General features: G+C 38.2%; 1 protein-coding gene across 5 annotated transcripts in view; it reads left to right on the plus strand.

The window, feature by feature from the left end:
- The window catches only part of ATP8A2 (ATPase phospholipid transporting 8A2), a 787,448-nt gene that overhangs the window by 231,658 nt on the left and 533,692 nt on the right, over positions 1 to 22,098 (plus strand). For all 5 annotated transcript variants that reach the window (XM_043998327.1, XM_043998326.1, XM_043998328.1 and 2 more), the window contains exons 14-19: positions 754 to 842; positions 1,754 to 1,798; positions 2,770 to 2,845; positions 19,629 to 19,734; positions 20,956 to 21,038; positions 21,803 to 21,852. In XM_043998327.1, the coding sequence (XP_043854262.1) occupies positions 754 to 842; positions 1,754 to 1,798; positions 2,770 to 2,845; positions 19,629 to 19,734; positions 20,956 to 21,038; positions 21,803 to 21,852 (449 nt within the window). The remainder of the gene's footprint in view (positions 1 to 753; positions 843 to 1,753; positions 1,799 to 2,769; positions 2,846 to 19,628; positions 19,735 to 20,955; positions 21,039 to 21,802; positions 21,853 to 22,098) is intronic.

Genomic DNA, 22,098 nt, shown 5'->3' on the forward strand with positions numbered 1-22,098 from the left:
CCCTCCTCCTCCTTCTTCCCCCTCCTCCATCCTCCATCCTCATCATCAGTCACGATACCCTATGTTGGGGCAACATTCCCCGCTTGGTGACTCTTGTAGTACTGCCCTTTTTTCTCACCTTATTTAGTTAAACTGAACACTGGTGAATGAGTAGCTGCTTTCCTTATATCATGCCCCAGACCAGGAAACCTCTACAGGGTTTCCAGGTTTGTAGAACTATGCATTGGAGGAGGATCTGTGATTGAAATGGCCATGGAATTACCTGCTTTTGACATGTGGCTGAAAAAGGAAATTCTTAGTATTTTTAGAGTATCCGTTCCATGTGCCATTATATAGAAGCACATTTTAGAGGCTTGGGGTTAGGGGTGAGAACTGAGACTAGGTTCTTGTAGCATGCTATAAAATCTCTGCATTTGAAAATACAGAATAATGCATTTTAGTTAAGACATCCAGGAGCAAGGGGATTATGAATGGAGTTGCCTGCTAGACTTATGCTTCTGTGATAGTTTTAGAACTGATATTAAGTTCCTTGTTGGCACATTACTATATGAATCAGTCTCAAGTTAATCATGGAGATGGCTATGATCATGTATAAAAGGTGAGAGCATTTGACCGGTTTAGACTAAAGCATCTACTTCATGGCAGTATATAGGTTTTGAACTTATACAGTTTTTGAGAAGAATTCGATTGTACTAAGTGACTTTTGCATGATAATGACCTCCCTTACCATCTTGTTATTCTCTTTCCTTATAGGTTAAATATCTATTTTCTGATAAAACGGGAACCCTTACATGCAATATTATGACCTTCAAGAAATGTAGCATCGCAGGAGTAACCTATGGGTTAGTGTCATATCTCTGTACTTGCTTGTAAACATTCATTGGGTTTACTCATAAAAACCAAAATTTACCTTGAGCTCCTTTGACAGATATCTGGAAAATCTAGTTTCTCTTCTGAAAAAAGAACAGTTATTTATATATCCTTTATGTGGTAGAAAGTTTGGAGATAGTAGATAAAGGACACTTGGAGTTAGGGTTACCTGGATTCAGAGCACACAACTGCCATTTTACTCAGTGTAGGGTCTTGGGCTGGTCGTTTAGCTTCCCTGTATCTTAGGCAACTCCCTGGGTCTTATCTACTATCATAGATAGGTTGTCATTATTATTAGTGGAAATAATTCCATAAACCAACATAATCATAGATTCTTTGCATGTTAGCATGTGAAGCATGTGTATATATACATATATATGTATTATATATATGTATATAATTTTTAGGGGTGTTTGACTAGCATTTAATGGAATTTTAACAAAAAAACCATTGGTGATAGAAAACCTTGGTTTATTTACATATATGTGTGTGTGTGTGTGTGTGTGTTTGTAAAAAATATGTAGTGAGGAACCCAAAGGAGTTTGTAGACTTCCTAGAGTAAGGAAGGCCTTAGATTATTGCTAATTCTGTAACCTTAGGCAGGTCACTTATCCTTTTATCTCCCTCTGTTTCCTTATCTGTATAGTGGGAATGATAATAGTACCTGTCTTTCAGGGTTGTTATGAGCATCAAATGAGATAATATTTGTAAAAATTATGTACATTAAAGTGGTATATAAATGCCAGCTATTATAATTATTATTACATGTTTAATACAATAGACAACAAATGTACAAACCATTTGTTGACTTAACCTTTGTTATATGTTGTTGTGTTCACACTATTCTATAACAAATGCATTTTTCTCCCACATTAATGGACAGTCATTTCCCAGAGTTGGAAAGAGAACGCTCTTCTGAAGACTTCAGGTAAATATCTATTAGAATTAATGTGAAGGGTGCAGCTAGATGGTACAGTGGATAGAGCACCGGCCCTGGAGTCAGGAGTACCTGAGTTAAAATCCGGCCTCAGACCCTTGACACTTACTAGCTGTGTGACCCTAGGCAAGTCACTTAACCCCAATTGCCTCACTAAAAAAAAAAAAAAAAAGAATTAATGTGAAGTTACCATGCATGTGGCTACATTCATTCTTTTATTTATTTAATTTTGATAGCTTCTATTTGTATTTCTCACTTGTGTCTGTTGGTATAATTATGAGATGTATTTATTTAAGAGTAATGCAGTATTACCAAAAAAGAATAATACAGTATTTAAGAATACTATATAATCATAATACTCAATGAACTGTGACTTAAATAATGTTGGGGGTGTAAAAGAATGCCAGGTGTGGGCTGAGAAATCTTGATGGATTGATACTTTTTCTCAGATTGAGATGAAGACATTAAATTGAAAATAGCGGAAAATAAGGGAATGTCATTTCTGGTTTTGCTATGATCATTCTATGTATCTGCTCTTATTTCCTTTTTCAAGCCAGCTAATGCCCTTTACTTGTAATCTTTGGGATTTGTCGCTTTCTCCTCCCTTTCATCCTTTGCTTTAGCTGATTTGAATGCATGCAATTAACAATCTTTTTCTTTCTACACCCCTTTTCCTCTCTCCCAACCCCAAGTTTTGTTTCTATATACATACAAGTATTTGATTGCAGATTTACCCTGTCTTATTACCTCCTTGAGGACAGTAATAATGCTTTATATGGTTGTCTGCACCCCTATATTACCTGGTGGTACTTAAATGTTAGTTCTCTTGTGTAGCAAAAGGATAGACAGATGTTGCCTTCAGGTCCTTTCTAGCTATGAACTCTGATTTTACATAAACATGCATGTATTAATAAGAATATATTTCTATTACATGAAATGTTTTTATCTGTTCTTCCTTGTAGTCATTTGCCTCCTCCCACTAGTGATTCATGTATATTCGATGACCCAAGATTGTTACAGAACATTGAAAATGATCATGTAAGTTTTTGGTTTGGTGCCAAGTTAATTGCCAATGCTGTGTATTTCTAAAGGGATGTAATTTAAAAAAATTTGTGAATCCTAAACATAGGGATGGGATGAGATCCTGAAATTTTATAATGTATCAGCACCTTGGGCAAGAAACTTTATGCTAATGGTATTCAGCTTGGAACATTGAATATGGTAGTATGCCCTTGAATGTAAATGTTATACAGTGAAGAGATTGGTGTAGGGGCAGGGATATGTCAGTTATGTTCTATTTTTATCACTTGCAGAGGTCCTGAAGAATTTTTGTTTAAGAAGCATGTTAAACTAGGTTTTAAAAAACATGTTTAAGGAGAATGGGGTATAGAAAAAGTAATATATTCAGTCAGTCAACTAGCATTTATTAAGTCCTTACTATGTGCCAGGCATGGTGTTAAGTCCTAGGGATATAGAGATAATTTTTAAATGTTAAAAGGCTTGCCAAAGTTATCTTCCAGATACATAAGTCTGATCACATTCATTCTCCTCAAAAAAAATTTAATGGTTTTCTGTTCCTTTGGGGATAAAATGCTTAACCCTTATGCTGGTATAGAAGGCCTTCCACATTCTAGTTGCACACTTATCTTTACAGTCTTATTTTGTTTGCTCCTCTGCAAGCATGGAAATATTTATTAAGTGTCTGCTATATTTTGGGCTTTGGGGATATTTGTATACATGAGGATGAAATAAGCCCTAACCTTCAGAAATTTATATTCTATTGAGATGATGGAGGAACATGAATTCAGAAAAGTAAATTAAAAGTTTATACAAAATAAATAGAGTAATTTTTGGAGAAGTGATTAAAAACTAGAAGAATCATGAAAAACCCTTTATTGGAGGTGGTATTTGATTTGAACCTCAAATAGAGCTTGGAGCTTCAAAAGCAAGATGTTGAAGGGGAGAGTATTTTAAGCTCTGAAAATAGCTTATGCAAAGGAAGAAAGGTGGGGATTTAGGGAGAAATAGCAAGCATTCCAATTTGGCTAGAATATAAAGCGCATGAGGATGAGAAATGTGTAGTTAGTCTGGAAAAATGAGCTAGAGACAGTTTCGGAAAAATTTTAAATGTTAGAAGAATATTTTATCCTTGAGGAAATGGAGCCACTGGAACTTCTTGCATGAGATAGTGACATGGTGCTTCAGAAACATTTCTGGGGAAGATGGAATGGAGAGGATAGTGGCAGGATGCAGGAAAACCAATTGGAAGGTTGTTGCACTCATCTAGGGAAGAGGTGGCGAGGCCCTGAACTGGGGTGGTAAACATGTGAACAGAGAGGATGAGGTCCATAAGAGAGATAGGAAGGAGGCAAACTCAACAGGACTTGGTAAGTCATTACCTATGGGGAAGAGGATAAGAATGAGGAGTTAAAGATGATTCGTTGTTTATAAACTTGACTAAAGGAATGGTAATATCTGAGAGAGAGAGAGAGAGAGAGAGAGAGAGAGAGAGAGAGAGAGAGAGAGATTGAGATCAAGTTTAGGAGGGTTGGGTGTAGTTGAAAAAATAATTACATTTTGAACATGTGAAGTTTGAGATGTCTGTGGGACAGCCAGATGTTCAGAAGTCGTTGGGAAATGTAGTACTAGAGCTCAGGAGAGAGTTGCAAGGAATGTATGCAGATTTGGGAGTCATTTACACAGAGATAGTTGAACCCATGGGATATGATGAGCTCACTGAAAAAACTCTAGAGAGAGAAGAGGACTTGAAATAGAGCACTGTGATAGGCCTCCATGAGACAGGAGCAAAAGCAATAAAAGTTAGACTGAGCTCCCAAGCCAGAGAGAGTAAGGGGACCTGGCAGCTGATCAGAAAGAGAATACAGAGGCAGCTAGGTGGTGCAGTGGATAAAGCACCGGTCTGGATTCAGGAGGACCTGAGTTCAAATCTAGCCTCAGACACTTGACATTTACTAGCTGTGTGACCCTGGGCAAGTCACTTAACCCTCATTGCTCCAGCAAAAAAAAAAAAAAAGAAAGAAAGAGAGAATACAGGGCACCTCAAGTGCTAGCACTGGACACATTAACAGAGGCTATTTGGCAACTCCATTCAAGAGGGAGTGGAGGGGCAGCTAGGTGGCACAGTGGATAGAGCACCGGCCCTGGAGTCAGGAGGACCTGAGTTCAAATTTGGCCTCAGACACTTAACACTTACTAGCTGTGTGACCCTAGGCAAGTCACTTAACCCCAATTGCCTCACCAAAAAAAAAGGAAGTAGAAGCCGTGAAGGGCAGTATCACTTCCTGCCCCAAGGAATCAGGGACCCTGAGGAACAATATCATTTCTGGTCCCAGGGGCTTTGAGGAACAATATCTGGTCTGGGGCCTTGAGGAGCAGTATTGATTGCAATCCCAAGGAATAAGGGACCCTTCTAGGGTACAGACCTGGGGGTACCAGAGTGCAAAGAAAGCAGGGTCCACACCTTTCCACTGAAAACTGCCAGCCCCCCAAGAACTAACTCTGGAAACAGCAGTGCCAGTAAAACAGACAATCTAAGTGAAATGGATGAACAGTTACAAAAATATAAACTACCCAGATTGACCAAAAAGGAAATAGAATAATTAGCCATATCTTAGAAATTAAATAAGCCATCAATGAGAAAAAATTTCACAAGTGAATTCTACCAAACATTTAAGGAACAATTAATCCCAAAATTGATAAATGAGTTTTACCAAATTCCTTTTATGACAGAAGTATGATTTTGATACATAAATCAGAGAGATCTAAAACAGAGAAAAACTATAGACCAATTTCCTTAATGAATACTGATGCAAAAATTTTAAATAAAATACTAGCAAGGAAATTATATTAGTATATCACAAAGATCATACACAATGACCAGGAGGGATTTATTCCAGGAATGCCAGGCTGGTTCAATATTAGGAAAATGATCAGCATAAATGAGCATATCAGTAATAATAACAGAAATCAAATGATTATACCAACAGATGCAGAGAAAGCTTTTGACAAAAAACAATACTCATTCCTATTAAAAACACTAGAACATAGAAATCAATGGAGCATTTCTCAAAATAATAAGTAGTATCTATCTAAAACAAAGTGCATGCACTATATGTAATGGGAATAAACTTGAAGACTTCGCAATAAGATCAGGAGTGAAACAAGGATATCCATTATCACCACTCTTATTCAGTGTAGTACTTTAATTGCTAGCTATAGCAATAAGACAAGAAAAAAGAAGTTGAAATAATAAAAAATAGGCAACAAGGAAACAAAACTGTCACTCTTTGCAGATGATATTATGGTATACTTAGAGAACCCTTGATAGTCAAGTAATAAACTAGTTGAAACAATAAATTTAGGAGATTTGCAAGATATAAAATAAACACACATAAATCATCAGCATCTCTGTATACTAACAACAAAACCCAGCAGGAAGAGATAGAGAAAAATTGCATTTAAAATAACTACAGATGGTATAAAATACTTGGAAGACTACCTGCCAAGACAAATCCAGGAATTAGATGAATAATTACAAAACAATTTTCACACAAATAAAGACAGATCTAAACAATTAGAGAAATATTAATTTCTCATGAATAGGCCAAGCTGATGTAATAAAAATGACAATTCTACCTAAGTTAATTTAGTTATTTAGTACCATACCAATAAAACTACCAAAGAATTATTTAATAGAACTAGAAAAAATAGTAATAAAATTCATTTGGAAGAACAAAATGTCAAGACTATCAAGGGAATCAGTATTTTAAAATGATAAAGAAGATTAGCAGTTCCACATTTCAAACTACATTTTGGTCATAATCATCAAAACAGTTTGATACTGGTTAAGAAATAGAGGGATAGATCAGTAGAATAGATTAGGTATAGAATATATAGTAGTAAATGACCATAGTAATCTAGTGTTTGCTGAAACCAAAGATCCAGGCTTTGGGGTTAAGAACTCAACATTTGACAAAAATTTCTGGGGAAACTGGAGAGCAGTTTGTCAGAAACTAGGCATAGACCAACACCTCACACTGTATACCAAGATAAAGTAAAATGGATAAACTATTTAGATGTAAAGAATAATATCATAAATAAATTAGGGGAACATGGAAAAATCTCCCTGTCAGATTAGTTTATGACCAAACAAAAGATGGATTGGATCATGGGAAGTAAAATGGATAACTTTGATTACATGAAAATTTTTTAAAAGCTTTTGCACAAACAAAACTAATGCAGCCAAAATTAGAAGGTACATAGGAAACTGGAAAACATTTTTGGAGCAAGTTTTTCTGACAAAGGCCTAATTTATCAAATATTTGGGGAATTGAGCTAAAATTATAAAAATAAGAGCCATTCCTTAATTGATAAATGGTCAAAGGATATGAATAAGCAGTTTTCAGAAGAAGAAATCAAAGCTCTGAATAGTCATATAAAATATGCTCTAAATCACTACCAGTTAGAGAAATACCAATTAAAACATTTCATATGTATCAGGTCAGCTAACCTAACAGAAAAGGAAAATGACAAATGCTAAAGGGGATGTGGAAGAATTGGGACACTAATACAGTGTTGGTAGAGTTGTAAACTAGTCCAAATGTTCTAGAGAACAATTTGGAACTACACCCAAAGAGCTACAAAATGGTGTGTACCTTGAAACTCAGAAATAATACTATTACGTTTGAATTGCCGAGAGATCAAAGAAAAAGGAAAAGGATCCGTGTGTGTGTGTGTGTGTGTGTGTGTGTGTGTGCGCTCTTTTCTGTGGTGGGATAGAAGTGAAAATTGAGAGAATGCACATCAAGTGGGGAGTGGCTGAATAAGTTGTGGTATGTGTGTGATGGAATACTGTTATGCTATAAGAAATGATGAGCAAGATGGTTTCAGAAAAATCTGGCAAGACTTTCATGAACTCATGCAAAGTGCCATGAACAGAACGAGGAGAACATTGTACATGCTAACAACAATATTGTAAGGATGATCAGCTATGAGAGACTTAGGTACACCAATGAAGACAGTGACCCAGGACAATTCCAAAGGGCTTTTGATGAAAAATGCTATCTGCCCCCCCCCCCCAGAAAGAGAACCGATAAACTCTGAATGCAGATTGAAGCATACTTTTCAATTTTTCTTGTTTTATTTTGTTTATGTTGTCTTTTGCAACATGACCCATATAGAAATTGATTTTGTATGACCTCACATGTATAATTGAAACCAAATGGCTTGGGGGTAGCTAGGTGGTGCAGTGGGTAAAGCACTGGCCCTGGATTCAGGAGGACCTGAGTTCAAATCTAGATTCAGACACTTGATGCTTAATAACTGTGTGACCCTGGGCAACCCCTTAATCCTCATTGCCCACCCCCACCCCACCCCAAAATAAAAAAAAAAATCAAATAGCTTGCCTTCTTGGGGTGGGGGAAGGGGGAGGAGGAATAATAGGGAGGGATAACATTTGGAACTCAAAATTTTTAAAAATGATTATTAAAAACTTGTTTTACATGTAATTTGGAAATATTCAACAAAATACAAAGAATTTAAAAAAATCCTTGGAGCTGAGAGATGGGGCATCTTGACAGTGCAGGGTAAAGGCCCAAAGACAGAGAGGTTGAGAGTGGGAGGACTACAACCACAGGAGAACTGAAAAGATGATTTGGCCTAGTAGAAAGAACACTGCATGGAAAGGCAGAGGGCCTGGTTTTAAATACCAGTCCTGTTTCCTTCTTATGATACATGTGACCTTTGATAAGTGACTCTGTTTTTCTGGGCTTTGGTTTCTTTCTTGGTGAGATGACTGGGTTATGGGGAGAATGATCTTTAATTCTACACGTCAGTCTAGGATTACATAAAGTTAATTTAGTGATTTTCTTCTCGGTATGTGTGTATAAGAGTGAAACACTTCACAATTCACCTTTTAAATACCATTCATATCTTTTCAGTTTACAGTGTAAAGAAGGCTGGATTCATAGTCAAAGCACCTTGGTTAGAATTGTGTGTCTTCCACTTACTATCTGTGTGAACTCCCCAAATTTCAGTTTCCTTATCTATAAAATGAGGAAGTTGGATTCAATGACCTCTAAGGTCCTTCCAGCTCCCTATAATGATGTGATTTTATGACACTTTTATTATCAAAGCTTCAAGATATTTTGAAGAGGATCATCACAGAAGCTTTCCAAGGGAGAAATTTGTTCCTCAGGTTATAGCACTGTACTTAAGACAGAGGTTTTATCTCTGAAATTTTTATATTCATATGTATATATATATATATATATTTATATGTATACACACACACACACACACACACACACACACACACACACACACACACATATATATATATAAAACCCTGTTCTAAGACCCAATATAGTTTTTTAAAATTCCTTCAAAATTAAAATGCCTAACAGTTTAGTAGTTTCCCTTGGGTACTCTTCCTGGGCATTCTAAGAAAATACTTTTTCTCTCTATTCTCCCACCTTAGAATAGTAAGAAAAGAGAATACAATTATCCTTCCAAAGTATGTAACAAAATTTGTTTCTGCTTAGCCTGTGTAACCTGGGGGGAAAGGCAGTTTTTATAGTTATTTTTGGATGGTAGAAATATTCGTTGCTGCTATAAATTTCTTTGAGTCAAGAATGTCACATTTATTCATAATCATGAAATGTATAGAACTAGGAAAGACTTAAGATAGCATATAGTTCATCTTCTCCACAGCCCAATTTACAGATTGAGACCCAGTATAGTCAAGTGACTTGTCCAGAAAATTGGTGACAAAGTAGACTAGAAGTTGGGGGAAGACTTTCTAGGTAGTATTTTTTCTACTATTTTTAACATAGTACTGGATATGGTTTTCACAACCACAGGTATAAATGAAGTCACTTTTTGGTCCTAAGGGGCAGGGAGAGATGAAATTAAACTAAAGGTTTTGCCCTGTGGTCAAGGGGCTGATTCCAAGGACTGGATCAGAGATCAATTATATGGTAAATCTTAATGCCACACCACCAAAAGGTGAAAAGGAAAACTCAATGCCCAACTCATGTATAGTCCATCAGGAAAGATATACTGTGGCTAAAGAGAGAATAAAGGAAGCATGGAAGCTATCAGGGCTCATTCAGGTGCCTCCACATGAGGGAGGTCTGCTCTGTGGGGGCCTGTAGAGGTTTTGCTCCTATGGTAGCCTTGTTTGCCCTGATATAAATACCCTCATCTTTATGAGGGTCATAGAATAACTACTAGCTACAAGGTAATTTATGGCTAGATTATTCTTGCTTATGTAGAGAAAAAGACTGCTTCTGATGGTACAATAAATTCTTACATTATGATCTGGTCCTAAGCTTTGGGGAGTGCTGCTCAGCCAGGGTTTGTAGATGAACTCTTGGATAGGCTTTTTTGGATTCATGGTTGGTCTTCTGAACAGTTTGACCTTGGCTCACATTCAGCAGCCTCAGACATAGGTAGCTATTGTTGGGAGAGGAGACCTATGCATAATGGACAGTTCCTTGTAATTAGTTTGAAGAGACAGCTGTTGTTTCAAGGTGGGCAAGCTTTCAGTGGAAATGCTGTACTTATAAAGGGTGATCTTGGAAAAAACTGGCGTTACCTTAGATTGGAGTGGACAGAGCTTGTTCAGGCTTTGTAATTTGCAAATGTTATGAAAGGGGGGCAAGGGGAGCCTTGAATTTTAGAACGGAATCTATGAAGCTACAAATGGCTGTAATACAGAGAAAGCTGTTAACTCATAGCATGTGAGCAAAAAGGACTACAATAAAGTAAATGGTATAGTGAATAAAATTCTGGCTTAGGGGTTAGGAAAACTTGAGTTCAAATTCTGCTTCATTATCTGTGTAGCCTGGTCGTGTAACATAATTTCTCTTAGCTTCAGCTTCCTCATCAGTAAAATGGGAATAACAATAACACCCACTTCCCAATAGCATCATGAGTATCAAATTAGATGATATGTGTAAAGTGTTTTGCAAACCATAAAGCACTATACAAATGCTGTTATTGTAATTATGATCATAATCAATGTTTTTATGTTTCTTATATTTAGGTGAGTTCCTTGAGGCAAAAACTGTTTCATTTCATCTTTGTATCCCCAATGCCTGACATACATGATGTTTAATAAATGCTTATTTAGTTGAATCTGGGGGAAAAATCTCTGGACGATAAGGAAAAAAAAGTTGGTTATAACAACTTTGAGCTCTTTCAGATAATATTAATATTTTTATCTTTAGATCTCAGAAGTTTTCCAGCCAGGTAGAAATGCAAAATGGTCCTTCATCTTATGGGGCCCTCTTCCACTTCTGGTGGTAGTAGTATGAATAATAATAATAACAATAAAGAACATTTATGTAAGCTTTAAGATTTGCAAAGCATTTTACCTAGGTTATCTCATTTAATTCTCACAACAACCCTATAGGGTAGGTTCTACTGTTGTCTTCCTAAGGAAACTGAGATGAGAAAACTGAGTCTCTGAGAGAGGTTAAAATACTTGCCCAGGGCTGCACAGCCAGAAAATATCTGAGGCAGGATTTGAATTTAAGTTGCAGTTGATAGAGCTCTAGGCCTGGGGTCAGGGAAAACTCATCTTTGAGTTCAAATCTGACCTCAGACATTTAGTAGCTGTGTGACCCTGGGCAAGTCAACCCTGTTTGCCTCAGTTTCCTCATCTGTAAAATGAGTTGGAGAAGGAAATGTCAAACCACTACCGTATCTCTGCCAAGAAAACCCCAAATGGGGCTATGAAGAGCCAGACAGGACTAGAAAGGGACTGAACAAACAACAACCACTTCCTGACTTCAAATCTGTCACACTGTCTATTTCACCACATAGCTGCCTCCTGGTAATGACAATGGAACAGTGCCTAAAGAATCATAGTCCTTAAACCATCTGCAGATATTGGTATTCTGAATCTGTTTTTTCCCTCAAAACCAATGGGTTGACACATTATTGGAGGAATTGACTCTCATATTATGACTGTTTACAGAATCAGGGGGCAGCTAGGTGGCACAGTGGATAAAGCACCAGCCCTGGATTCAGGAGTACCTGAGTTCAAATCCGGCCTCAGACACTTGACACTTAACTAGCTGGGCAAGTCACTTAACCCTCACTGCCCTGCAAAAAAATAAATAAATGAAAGAAACTGACAGAATCCGTTTTCTGTATAAAATCAGATCATTAACTGATCTGGGGGCAAAGTTGAAAGTAAATACTGAATGAAAAGAAAAGTATAAAGATTAGAAGATGGGCACTGCATGAACTTGTAGGAGTTGCCACCCAGCCTGATTAAATAAATTATCAACTTTGAAGAGAGAAGATGAGTAAAAGTAAAGATGCTGACTATGTCACCATTTCTTCAATCAGTTTAACCAACATCAAATGGTTACCACAATGAAGAAGCTTTTTAAAAAATAGCAGCCAACAAATCATGCTGAAAAGGAACAGGTTGATGAACTTTGAGAACAAGGTTCTTACAGGGACATCAGTTTGTATCCTGTAATCTCCAGGTATGAGAGCAGGGCTTGTTGCAGGGTAGAAGACTATAAATCAGCTACTGGACTCTTTGAGAAAGTAGATGGAATGAAATCAAGCTCAGTAGAACACAGCACTGAGGAGCTGATTGGAATGAACCTCCAAGGAGAAGTTGCAGTGTGTTGTCTCAGAAGGTGTCTGGAAGTAGCAGTGAAGAACAAAAAGTAGGGGGTGACTTTCTTCCTAGTCTGCTGTGTTTGGGGACATGAGGGAAAGAACATCTGTCATTGCTGAAGGGTAGCTAGAATGCAGTGTCTTCTCAAGAAAGCTGTGTTTTTGTGAGTATAAGAAAATTGTGAGAGTGAGAGAAGGAATCTGGAGTGAAGGAAAGCTTGTTAATGATAAAGATTGGCTTCCAGAAGGCACATGAAACAAAGTGGCAGGGATTAGGGATTAAGATGTGAGACAGGAACAGGCAGGTTTTCACTGTTTCCATCCAATAGTGGTTCACGGGCTTTTAATTATACAACTGATTGGAAGTGTCAAAGATGTGCATTTACCTGTGTCAAAGAAGATACACAAAGCCTTTTTGATAAGGTCTCTTTATGGTGAAGTTCAGGTTACTTTTATTTGTAGATGAAATGATACTAATTAATTACCTCATGATCCAGAACACTACAAAGCATCCTTAGGGAAACCTATGTAGAAGACATTGGTCTAAACCAGTGGTATTAAACTCAGAAAGGAGGGGAACTAAACCATATATAAGGATCCCTACAGGTGCACATTGACTTAGAAAACCATTCATGTTATCTTTGTTCTGTTGTATTTTTATTTATTTTGTTAAATATTTCCTAATTATATTTTGATTTGGTTCTGGCTACTGTGGGGACCAGTTTTTAATTGGGGAGTGCTAGCTAAGCGGCTCACCGCAATATTGGGGCAAGGAAGGAGACCGGCAGCCTCCCTCAAAGCAGAACAGGATTTATTTTAACAAGAACAAACTTAAAAAAACAAACACAAACAGGATTAGTAGGATCAAGGGAAAGGAAATAAAATGGGGAAAGGGAAAAATACCACTTCCCAGGAATCAGCTGAAAATACACAGCAGAGCTCCTGTCGCCTTCCAACTTCCAGCTTCCAGCTAGAATGGCGACTTCTCCCCATTCACAGAAACCCCACACAGCCCCCAACCAATTGTCTGGCCGCTCTGACAGTCACATGACTGCCCTCACTAGGCTTCCAATCATTATAATTTTGCTAGGCCCATGTAGGCATCAGCGAGTGGTGATGACGTGAGGTGCCAGCGCCATGGCAATGGCTACAACCAGTAGGTGGAGCATGGTGCGGTTTGCGGAGCCCCAGGCCAGTGCGTGCAGAGGCATAAAAACCTCAAATAACAATTAATTCTTTATGCTACACTTAGGAGGGTTGGCCACTTTTGGCCATGTGTTTGATACCTCTGGTCTAAACATCCACATTGGAAAAACAAGATAGATAAGAAACACCTATTATCCAGATCAGAGCATGGAGGTCTAGATAAGCAGAACTAGTCTGTGGTGGGATAGAGGTGGGGCAGGGTAGGAGGAGGGGAGGATGGCATAATTGATAGACAGCCAGCATATGAAAACCCAGGGTTAGGTCATGCATCTGATACCAGCTGAATATGTAATCCTAGGCAGGTCATTTTAACATCTCAATGCCTTGGGCAATTCGCTGAGATTTAGGCTAAATTGCAGAGTTGCTGCTGATTTGCTTTTGGTAGAAGGGATTTCTTCAAGGGAAGTTTCATACATGAATACAATCAAAATCCCAGGTCCAAACCCCCTACCCCACCCAATTTTATAACCATTTACATACATACAATCTTGGGTGTGCTCTACAATTGAGTAAGGTCCCAGAATTGATCAGGACATAGACTGAATTACAATTGGAAACTTGTGCATTGTTTTCAGTCATACCAAATTCCTCAGATTCCTCAGAAGTCTATGGCTTTAGTACCAATCTTGAACGATTTTGTCATTGATCATAAGCTCCTTGAGGACAGGGACTGTCTTTTGCCTCTTTGCAGGCTATCCTCTTTGTAGGATCTTAAATCCTCAATGGAGGATTCACAAAAAGACAGATGTGAGCAAGAATCCCAAGCAAAATACCTTGCAGTGGTCAGCTTCTAAAATGAGAGAATCTGAATTCCATTAAAGTATTAGTGGAAATGATTTTAGGGTAAAGGATTACTCAGTCATGGACAGAATTTTAAATATTTAAACTAACGAAAAACCCTATTCCCTACTGAGGAAACATTTCCCATCTGCTGTAGAATTTTATTCTGCCTTGGGTCATCATCTTGGGTCTCTTTAGGCTTATATTTAAACTTTTAAATGTGGGCTGATGGCCAAGGCTAAGTCTGGATTTTAGTCACCCCACAGAAAGTGTCCATGGAAAATAACTCCCTTGTCCCTTGATAACATTCCTAAGCAGTGACTTTCTATATGTAGATGAAACCTACAAAGAGCAGAATTTGTATTTGTAAAGTTACTGTTTCTGTTGTGGTCCCTGGAGAACTCTCAAGCTTGGATCCCTCTGAAAAGATCATGTATTCACACTACATTTTCACCCTTATATTATTTGTCAAACCTGTTTTATAGAAGTCATTTGACTTTGCAAGAAAACGCCAGACTCTTGCATTTCTCTGGTCATTATGGAAGCCATCAAATAAATTGAAAATGATTCATTAGGTAAACAGGCTTACACAGCAGATGAAAACTCACATCTTCCCAGAGGATTCTTGGTTGTTAACAGGAAATGTCTATCTGCTAAAAGATTTTCAGACTCTGAAGAAGATGTGAAAGACCCTGCGCTGTGCCATCTAACACAGAATCTCAGGCATTGGAATATATCAGTCCCTGTGCCTGACTTGGACCTTTTGATAGCAAGGGCTTAGACTTAGGCAATCCTTTTGTTTCTCTTAGTGATTTTTTGGGGCCATTTATTAAATTGGAAGGTTTATAGTCTTTATTTGTGTGTCATATGGTGCCCTTTAGTAGTATTGTTCAGTTTGAAATGACTAAGGCACCAATGTCCCTCTTGGAAAATTGAGAGAAAGAGTAGGGAAAGAAGGTCAAGTTAACCCAAATTAAAATGAAATGTAGGTTAATTTTTGTGGAAAATGTCCTCTAATTTTGTGGGGAAAGCAGAAGATTTTGCATTAGAGGAAATGGGTACGAATCCTGCATCTACCACTTGCTACCTTGGTAATATTGGCCAACATGCTTTTGTTTCCTGAACCTCATTTTCCTTATTCCCAAAATGAGGATGCTAGATTAGATCTCTACAGTCTTCTCTACCTCTAGATTTATGCTGCTGTTGATCTGGGTTCAAATACTCGTTGTATTGGTAACTTCCTTGGTGACCTTGAGCAAATTGCTTCTTCTCTATAATACAATGAGTTAAAGTAGATGATCACTAAAATCTCTTTTGGCCCTAAATTTATGATCCAGTGATGATATTTTACCTAGAGGATCTATAAACTAAGGTCATTCTTTCTTTGATACTTGAATAGATTTGTGATCTCACGGATGTGCTTTGGGTATCTTAACTACATTGCTTGGGTAATGCAGCCCGTGGCCTGTCCGTGGGTTATCCTTTGATCTCATAACATGACCAGCTCTTTTTCATTTATTTAATATTTTTCAATTTCCCTTTATAGTATAAACTCTGGATAGACCTACTTCAGTTTTTTACTCTTGGTGTACTTTATTTGTGATCCATTGTATCCTGCTTCTTGGTCCAATTCCTCCCATTGTATCCTGCTTCTCCGTCCAATTAGCTTTATTTGAGATGAGGGGGAAGGGAAAGAAGGGAACAAGCATTTAATACATTCCCACTATGTGCCAGACACTACACTAAGTGCTTTACAAATATCATCCCATTTGATCCTTCTAATGACCCAAGGAGGTAGGTGTTATATTATTATCCCCACTTTACAGTTTCACAAACTGAAGAAGACAGTAGCTTTCACAAAGCTACTATGTGTCTGGGGTCACATTTTAACTCAGACCTTCCAGACCCAGTGGTCTATCCATTGTACTACCTAGTTGCCTTATCATTGACTTCCCAGTCATTGGTTAGCCTGGCTTCAACCTATATTTTCAACTTTCTTATGTATTACTTTTCTCTACTCTGAGGTCCAACCAAGCTGACCTTCTTACTCATTTTCATAGATAACATGTCATCTCCAATCTCTTTTGCTAGTGGCTCTCTTCCAAGGCTGGAATATATTCCTTTGTACCTCTCATCTCTTAGAACCCCTTGTTTCCTACAAAACTCTGCTTAAGCTACACCTTCTATATGAAGTCTTGCCTGATTTCTCTTCCAGCTGCTGGAGTCCTCTCCCTCCCAACATTCACCAAGAATTATGTTGCATGTGTTTTCTGTATAGCTTAATTTAGTGAAGGCACTTGGTGGATGCTTAAAAATACTCGTTGCCTTTCTGAATTGTTTATGTGTTGTCTCCCCTAAATAGGATGTTAGCTTTCTGAGGATAAGGACTGTTTCATTTTTGTCTCTATATCCCTAGTGCCTGACACAGTGCCTGAAATATAGTAGATAGTAAATAAATGCTTGTTGTTTGATTATACCCCCATATATGGTTTGGCCAACCCTCCCTCCTATCCTTTATCCATACAACCTTCGTGTAGAGTAGAACATTCTGATTTTTTCCTCAGTCATTGACCATTTATCGTCTCCTTTTGTGTTCGTTAAGGTAGCTGGTGTTTTGCGTTAGAAGAATAAAAACAGACATATGACAACTTGGAGATAGAATGGCAGTGATAAGCAAGTCTTCAGTGTTCTGTGATCTGTAGTTGCATAACTGTCAAGTAATCTATCAAACTGTTAGAAGACCAGCAACAAACTCAGCTGCAGGCTCTCTTTATTGACCTTTGAAAGGTTGAGGGGAGGGTATGAATGTAGGATACTTGGGTAGCAGTCCAAGAATGGTTGTATCGCCCCAGTTAAAAGGCCACTGTATAAGTGGTGAGGTGATAGACTCTACCTCCAAAGTCTTGCAGGAACAGATGCTGAAATGTGAATCCCACCTACTCTGTGTGTGTGTGTGTGTGTGTGTGTGTGTGTGTGTGCAGGTGTGTGTATAAATCAAATAATTTTTCTATCAGCATCTAAAGGAGGAGGGAAAAATACAACAGTTGGAAGCAACATCCTGGCAAAAATCTAATTGTCAAACACTTTTACCTGCCAAAATAGATTTTTATAGATCCTGGTTTCCTTCAGTGTAGTTCTCCTTTCACATTTATTGAGTCTGTCCTCGATTCTCCAATAGCAGTGTGTTCTTGATGTGCAGCATATATTAAAATTTATAAACTCCTGTTCCAGATTTTTGTTTGAAAGGGGAAAGGAGAACAGGGATGACAGTCACCCTCTTGGGGCAGCTTCCTACCTTATGTCTATAGGTCATTTTGTATAATCATTTTAACTTTGTAGCTGATTCATAGTTTGGGGGTCTTTAGAATTGGGGGAATGGGTTTGCTTGAAACATTGAAAAATTATTGCCTCTACAGATTTTTAAGTAGTCTCATATATATACATATATACATACACACACACATATTTATTAATTTATTTGTTTTTTGTGAGGCAATGAGGGTTAAGTGACTTGCCCAGGGTCACACAGCTATTAAGTGTCAAGTGTCTGAGGTCGGATTTGAACTCAGGTCCTCCTGAATCCAGGGCCGGTGCTTTCTCCACTATGCCACCTAGCTGCCCCCTCTCAGGTATATTATTACAACTTACTAAAGAGAACTGGTAGTTTAGTGGATAAGACCCTGAAGTTAAGGAGGCCTGAGTTCAAATGTGACTTCAGATACTTAGTAGTAGTGTGACACTGGGCAAGTCACTTAACCACTGTTTGCCTTAGTTTCCTCAGCTGTAAAATGTCAATAGTACCTACCTCCTAGGGATGTTGTAAGGATCAAATGAGATAGTATTTGTTTAAAAATATTAGCACAGTTCCTACCATATAATAGACACTATATAAATATAAATATTCCTATTCCTCTCCCTATCACCAGACTGTTTTTTTTTTCTGATTTCTTATATAGAACCTCTTATTTACTTAAGTGCAACCATACCTAGAAATAGACATGTGTGGTGAAATTATGGTTTGGAAAGCAGAATTTAATTTTTGCCCAGAAATAGACCTAGTCAGCCAGTACCTGACATTATTATGCTCTTTGATAGAGAAGAAGGGATAAGAAGATTTTGAGCAAGAGTGATTAATGTTTATAGAGATGTTGGTTTTTGATACAAACCTGTTCACCAAAGTTTTACTAATCTTTCCATCTATTTCTGGAAGCAAAGCATGTTAGCGCTAGAAAGAACCTTAACTCAACCCTCTCAGTTGAAAGCCCAGAGAGATTAAGTAGTTGTCTTGGTATCACAGAGTGTAAGTGATAGAACATAGAGCCAGGTTTTGAGTTCAAATCCAGAGCTCTCTCCAGTATACCAGGCAGCTGTTTTGCCACTGTCACTTTTGCCAAGTTCTCATCATTAGCCTTAAAGAATTCTCAACTTTTATCATGTTTAAAAGTTTTATTTGCCTCCTTCCTTTCCCTAAAACAATTACTATGTGCCTAGGCACCTTGCTAAACACTGGGGATATAAAGGCAAAACCATGGTCTCTGCCCTCAAGTGGCTCACAGTCTAATGGGAAAGACAAAGACAATGGGTTATTTAACCATGTATATTCAAGGTGTGTTCCATGTAAATGGAATGTCATCTCAGAGGCTGTGGGGGACAGGAAGGGGAGAGAACGAGAAAGGTCTCTTGTAGAAGGTGGTGTTTGAACTTCGTTTTGAAAGAAGCCAGGGAGTTCGGAATCAGAGGTGAGGAAGGAGAGCATTGCAGGCATGAGGGGTGGCAGAACAGAGGTATGGAGATGGGCGATGATGTTCTGTTGCCAGAGTGTAGAGTGTGTGGAGGGGAGGAGAGTATAAGGAGATGGGGGTGGGGTGCGGCAGGGTGTGGAAGGCTTCAGATACCAACAGAGGACTTCATATTTGATGCCAGAAGTAAGAAAAAAATCCTGGAGCTGGAGTAGGGGGGGTGACCTGGTAGCTGTGGTGTTGCAGAGTGAGGTGAAGCCATGGTAAGATCAGGAGCAGAGAGAAGAGGCAGCCAGGATAGAGAGGTTTCAGTAAAATATGGAGCCTGGCTCTGCGTGCATCTGAGGCCCAAACTTCAGGCCACCCACATATTTAAACTCTAAAGGTAATTAGACTCTGGTGATCAGACTTTAATACAGTAAAATACTTTGTAGCCCACTGCTGCGTGTATACAGGAGTTCCTCACGTTGCTGGCTGTTTGTCACACTGTTGTTCCAGAAAATGACGGCAACACTATCAACTACCAGGCCTCTTCTCCAGGTGAGAGTGTTCCACTCAAGATATTCTGCCTGTTACCTTTTAGATGACTGGATGTGTTCTGCCTTTGAGGCTCCCAGTGGTTCTGTTGATTGAGAGTGTGGTATAGGTTGTATTGGAAAACTTTTGTTTACTTGTTTATTTGGCTTTGCTTAGGGCCAGAAATATTTTCAGTGGCTTAAAGGCCGTTGTGTGGGAAAGATGTCAGTTCTATAGAAAGGTGGCACTGCCTAGTCCCAGCATTATAACGCTTTATCAGTAGAAACATGACATATAGAGCCTCAAAAATGCCCAAAAGATTATCTTTTCATCCTGGCTTCCCAGCGGCAGTTATTATGCCCTCATTTGTCCCCTGAGAGAGAAAAATGAACCACTACGAGGAAGAATAATATTATTTTTTACTTCGCCAGTAGATTTTAAGTGTGAGAGACCCTGTGCTTCCTATTATTAGATAGAGAGAAAATGATACTTATTGCCTTGTCTTTTCTCTCTTGTCCTGGTATAGTGTTATTAGGAGGGATCTCAGTCAACCTATACCTGAAAAAAGATCCCTTCTACTTCATGCCTGACAACTGGGCTCTACTTGAATATTCTCCTCCCAACTTCCACCAGTGATAGGAGTCCACTTACTGCCTGGGGCAGCCCATTATACTTTGGGGATGGCCCTCACTATTAAGAAGTTGTGCCTGACATCCAACAAATTGCCTCTTGGCAGCTTCTCTGCCTTTTTGCTTGTTAAGTAAGCCCTCTGGGGTCAAACTGAACGACTATATGCCCTTTTCCACATGGCAGCCCTTCCTTAAAATACTTGAAGACAGTTATCATGTCCCCTTGAGCCTTTGCTTTCCAGAAAAAGGAGCCAAGTAGTCAAAACAGTAACATGATGTAGACCTTTGTGTCTACATTGCTGGATGATTAGTGGGCATATATGAGAAGTTTATATTTGATATAACAGTGAATAGTCATAAAATTGTTAATTTTCAGCTCCTAGGAGAACTGTTTAACAAATTACTGCTCTCACTATACAAAATGCTATCCAGTGGTTGGAAAAGTCTTTGGATCCCTTTCAGTTTCTCATTTGTTTCCCACTTATCAAATAAGGCCAATTATCTTAAAACGTTGTGAGAGTCTTAGCATTGAAACGTTACCAATACCATAGTTCCATCTTGGTGATAGATATTATTTCTTTAACCCTCATTGATTTGTACCATTTTTTATCAACAGATGAAGGGGCTTTAGTGAAAGGAGCAAAAAAACTTGGCTTCGTCTTTACTGGAAGAACTCCTGACTCGGTTATCATAGAAGCTGTAAGTAGGATGCTTGTGAATTTGACATTGTCATCAGACATATCTGTTAAAAGCTCTTACTATACCTTCAACAGATGATTGGCTTTAACTCCTTCATTTTAAAGATGAAAAACAACCTCTCAAAGTTTAAAGGGCTTTCCAAAGGTCACATAGCTAATTGATTTCTAAGTCAGAAGTAAACCCAGGGTTCCTGACACTCTATTCAGTGTATTTTCTGCTACGCTACATACATACGTTTTTATTTTTGTAGTACTGAAAATAAAATAGAAGAGTCTATATCATACTAGTTAATGTAAAACCGAAGGTCTTTCTTTTTTTACCTACCCATCCAAGAGTCTGATTTTTTTGTTTGTTTATCTTGGTATATTGTGACAGCATCTTGCTTTGTATTTCTATTTGGATGTGTCATTTCTATTCCCTTAGTTAAATGTTTTACCTTCCCTGTATTTTCTTCCATTTTTGAGTAGTAGTTTCAATTGTCTGTCCTTAAACCTGTTAGCCTGTTGTCTGTTAGCCAGGTACATACTATGAGTCTGCAGAGGCTCTTTTGGGGAAGTCTGTTTAGCAGGCAAATTAGGACTCATTTTTACCAGAAGAGGGAGCTGTCATCACATACATTTTGTACAGTATTTTTTTGAAAGTGATGTCTTGGGGCTGGAAGTGGAGTACATATATGTTTTAGGGGGGTATGGAGGTTTGGATATTGTGGGGAAAATGTTCACTTTTGATTATTTGTAAAAGTAGATTGTTTTCTCTTCTGGCAGTTGGGTCAAGAGGAAACATTTGAAATTCTTAACGTCCTAGAGTTTTCAAGGTATGTCAACTTTTCCACACACTTAAACACTATAATGTAAGCAGCAAAGGAATGCATTATACCTCCTTGATAGGATTATGTGAATAGCTGGTTTTTGTTTTTGTTTTTTCATATTTGGGTGTTGCCTACAGAGGTACTTTAGATGGAATAAAAATCAGGCCAAGCATCTTCAGCCCCTCAGGAAAAAACGAAAACAAAGCAAAACAAAAAAACCCAAAATGGTTGTTCTAAAGCTGGAGTTATGAA

The sequence above is a fragment of the Dromiciops gliroides genome, chromosome 3 (assembly GCF_019393635.1).
Source record: "Dromiciops gliroides isolate mDroGli1 chromosome 3, mDroGli1.pri, whole genome shotgun sequence".
NCBI classification, from domain to species: Eukaryota; Metazoa; Chordata; class Mammalia; order Microbiotheria; family Microbiotheriidae; genus Dromiciops; species Dromiciops gliroides.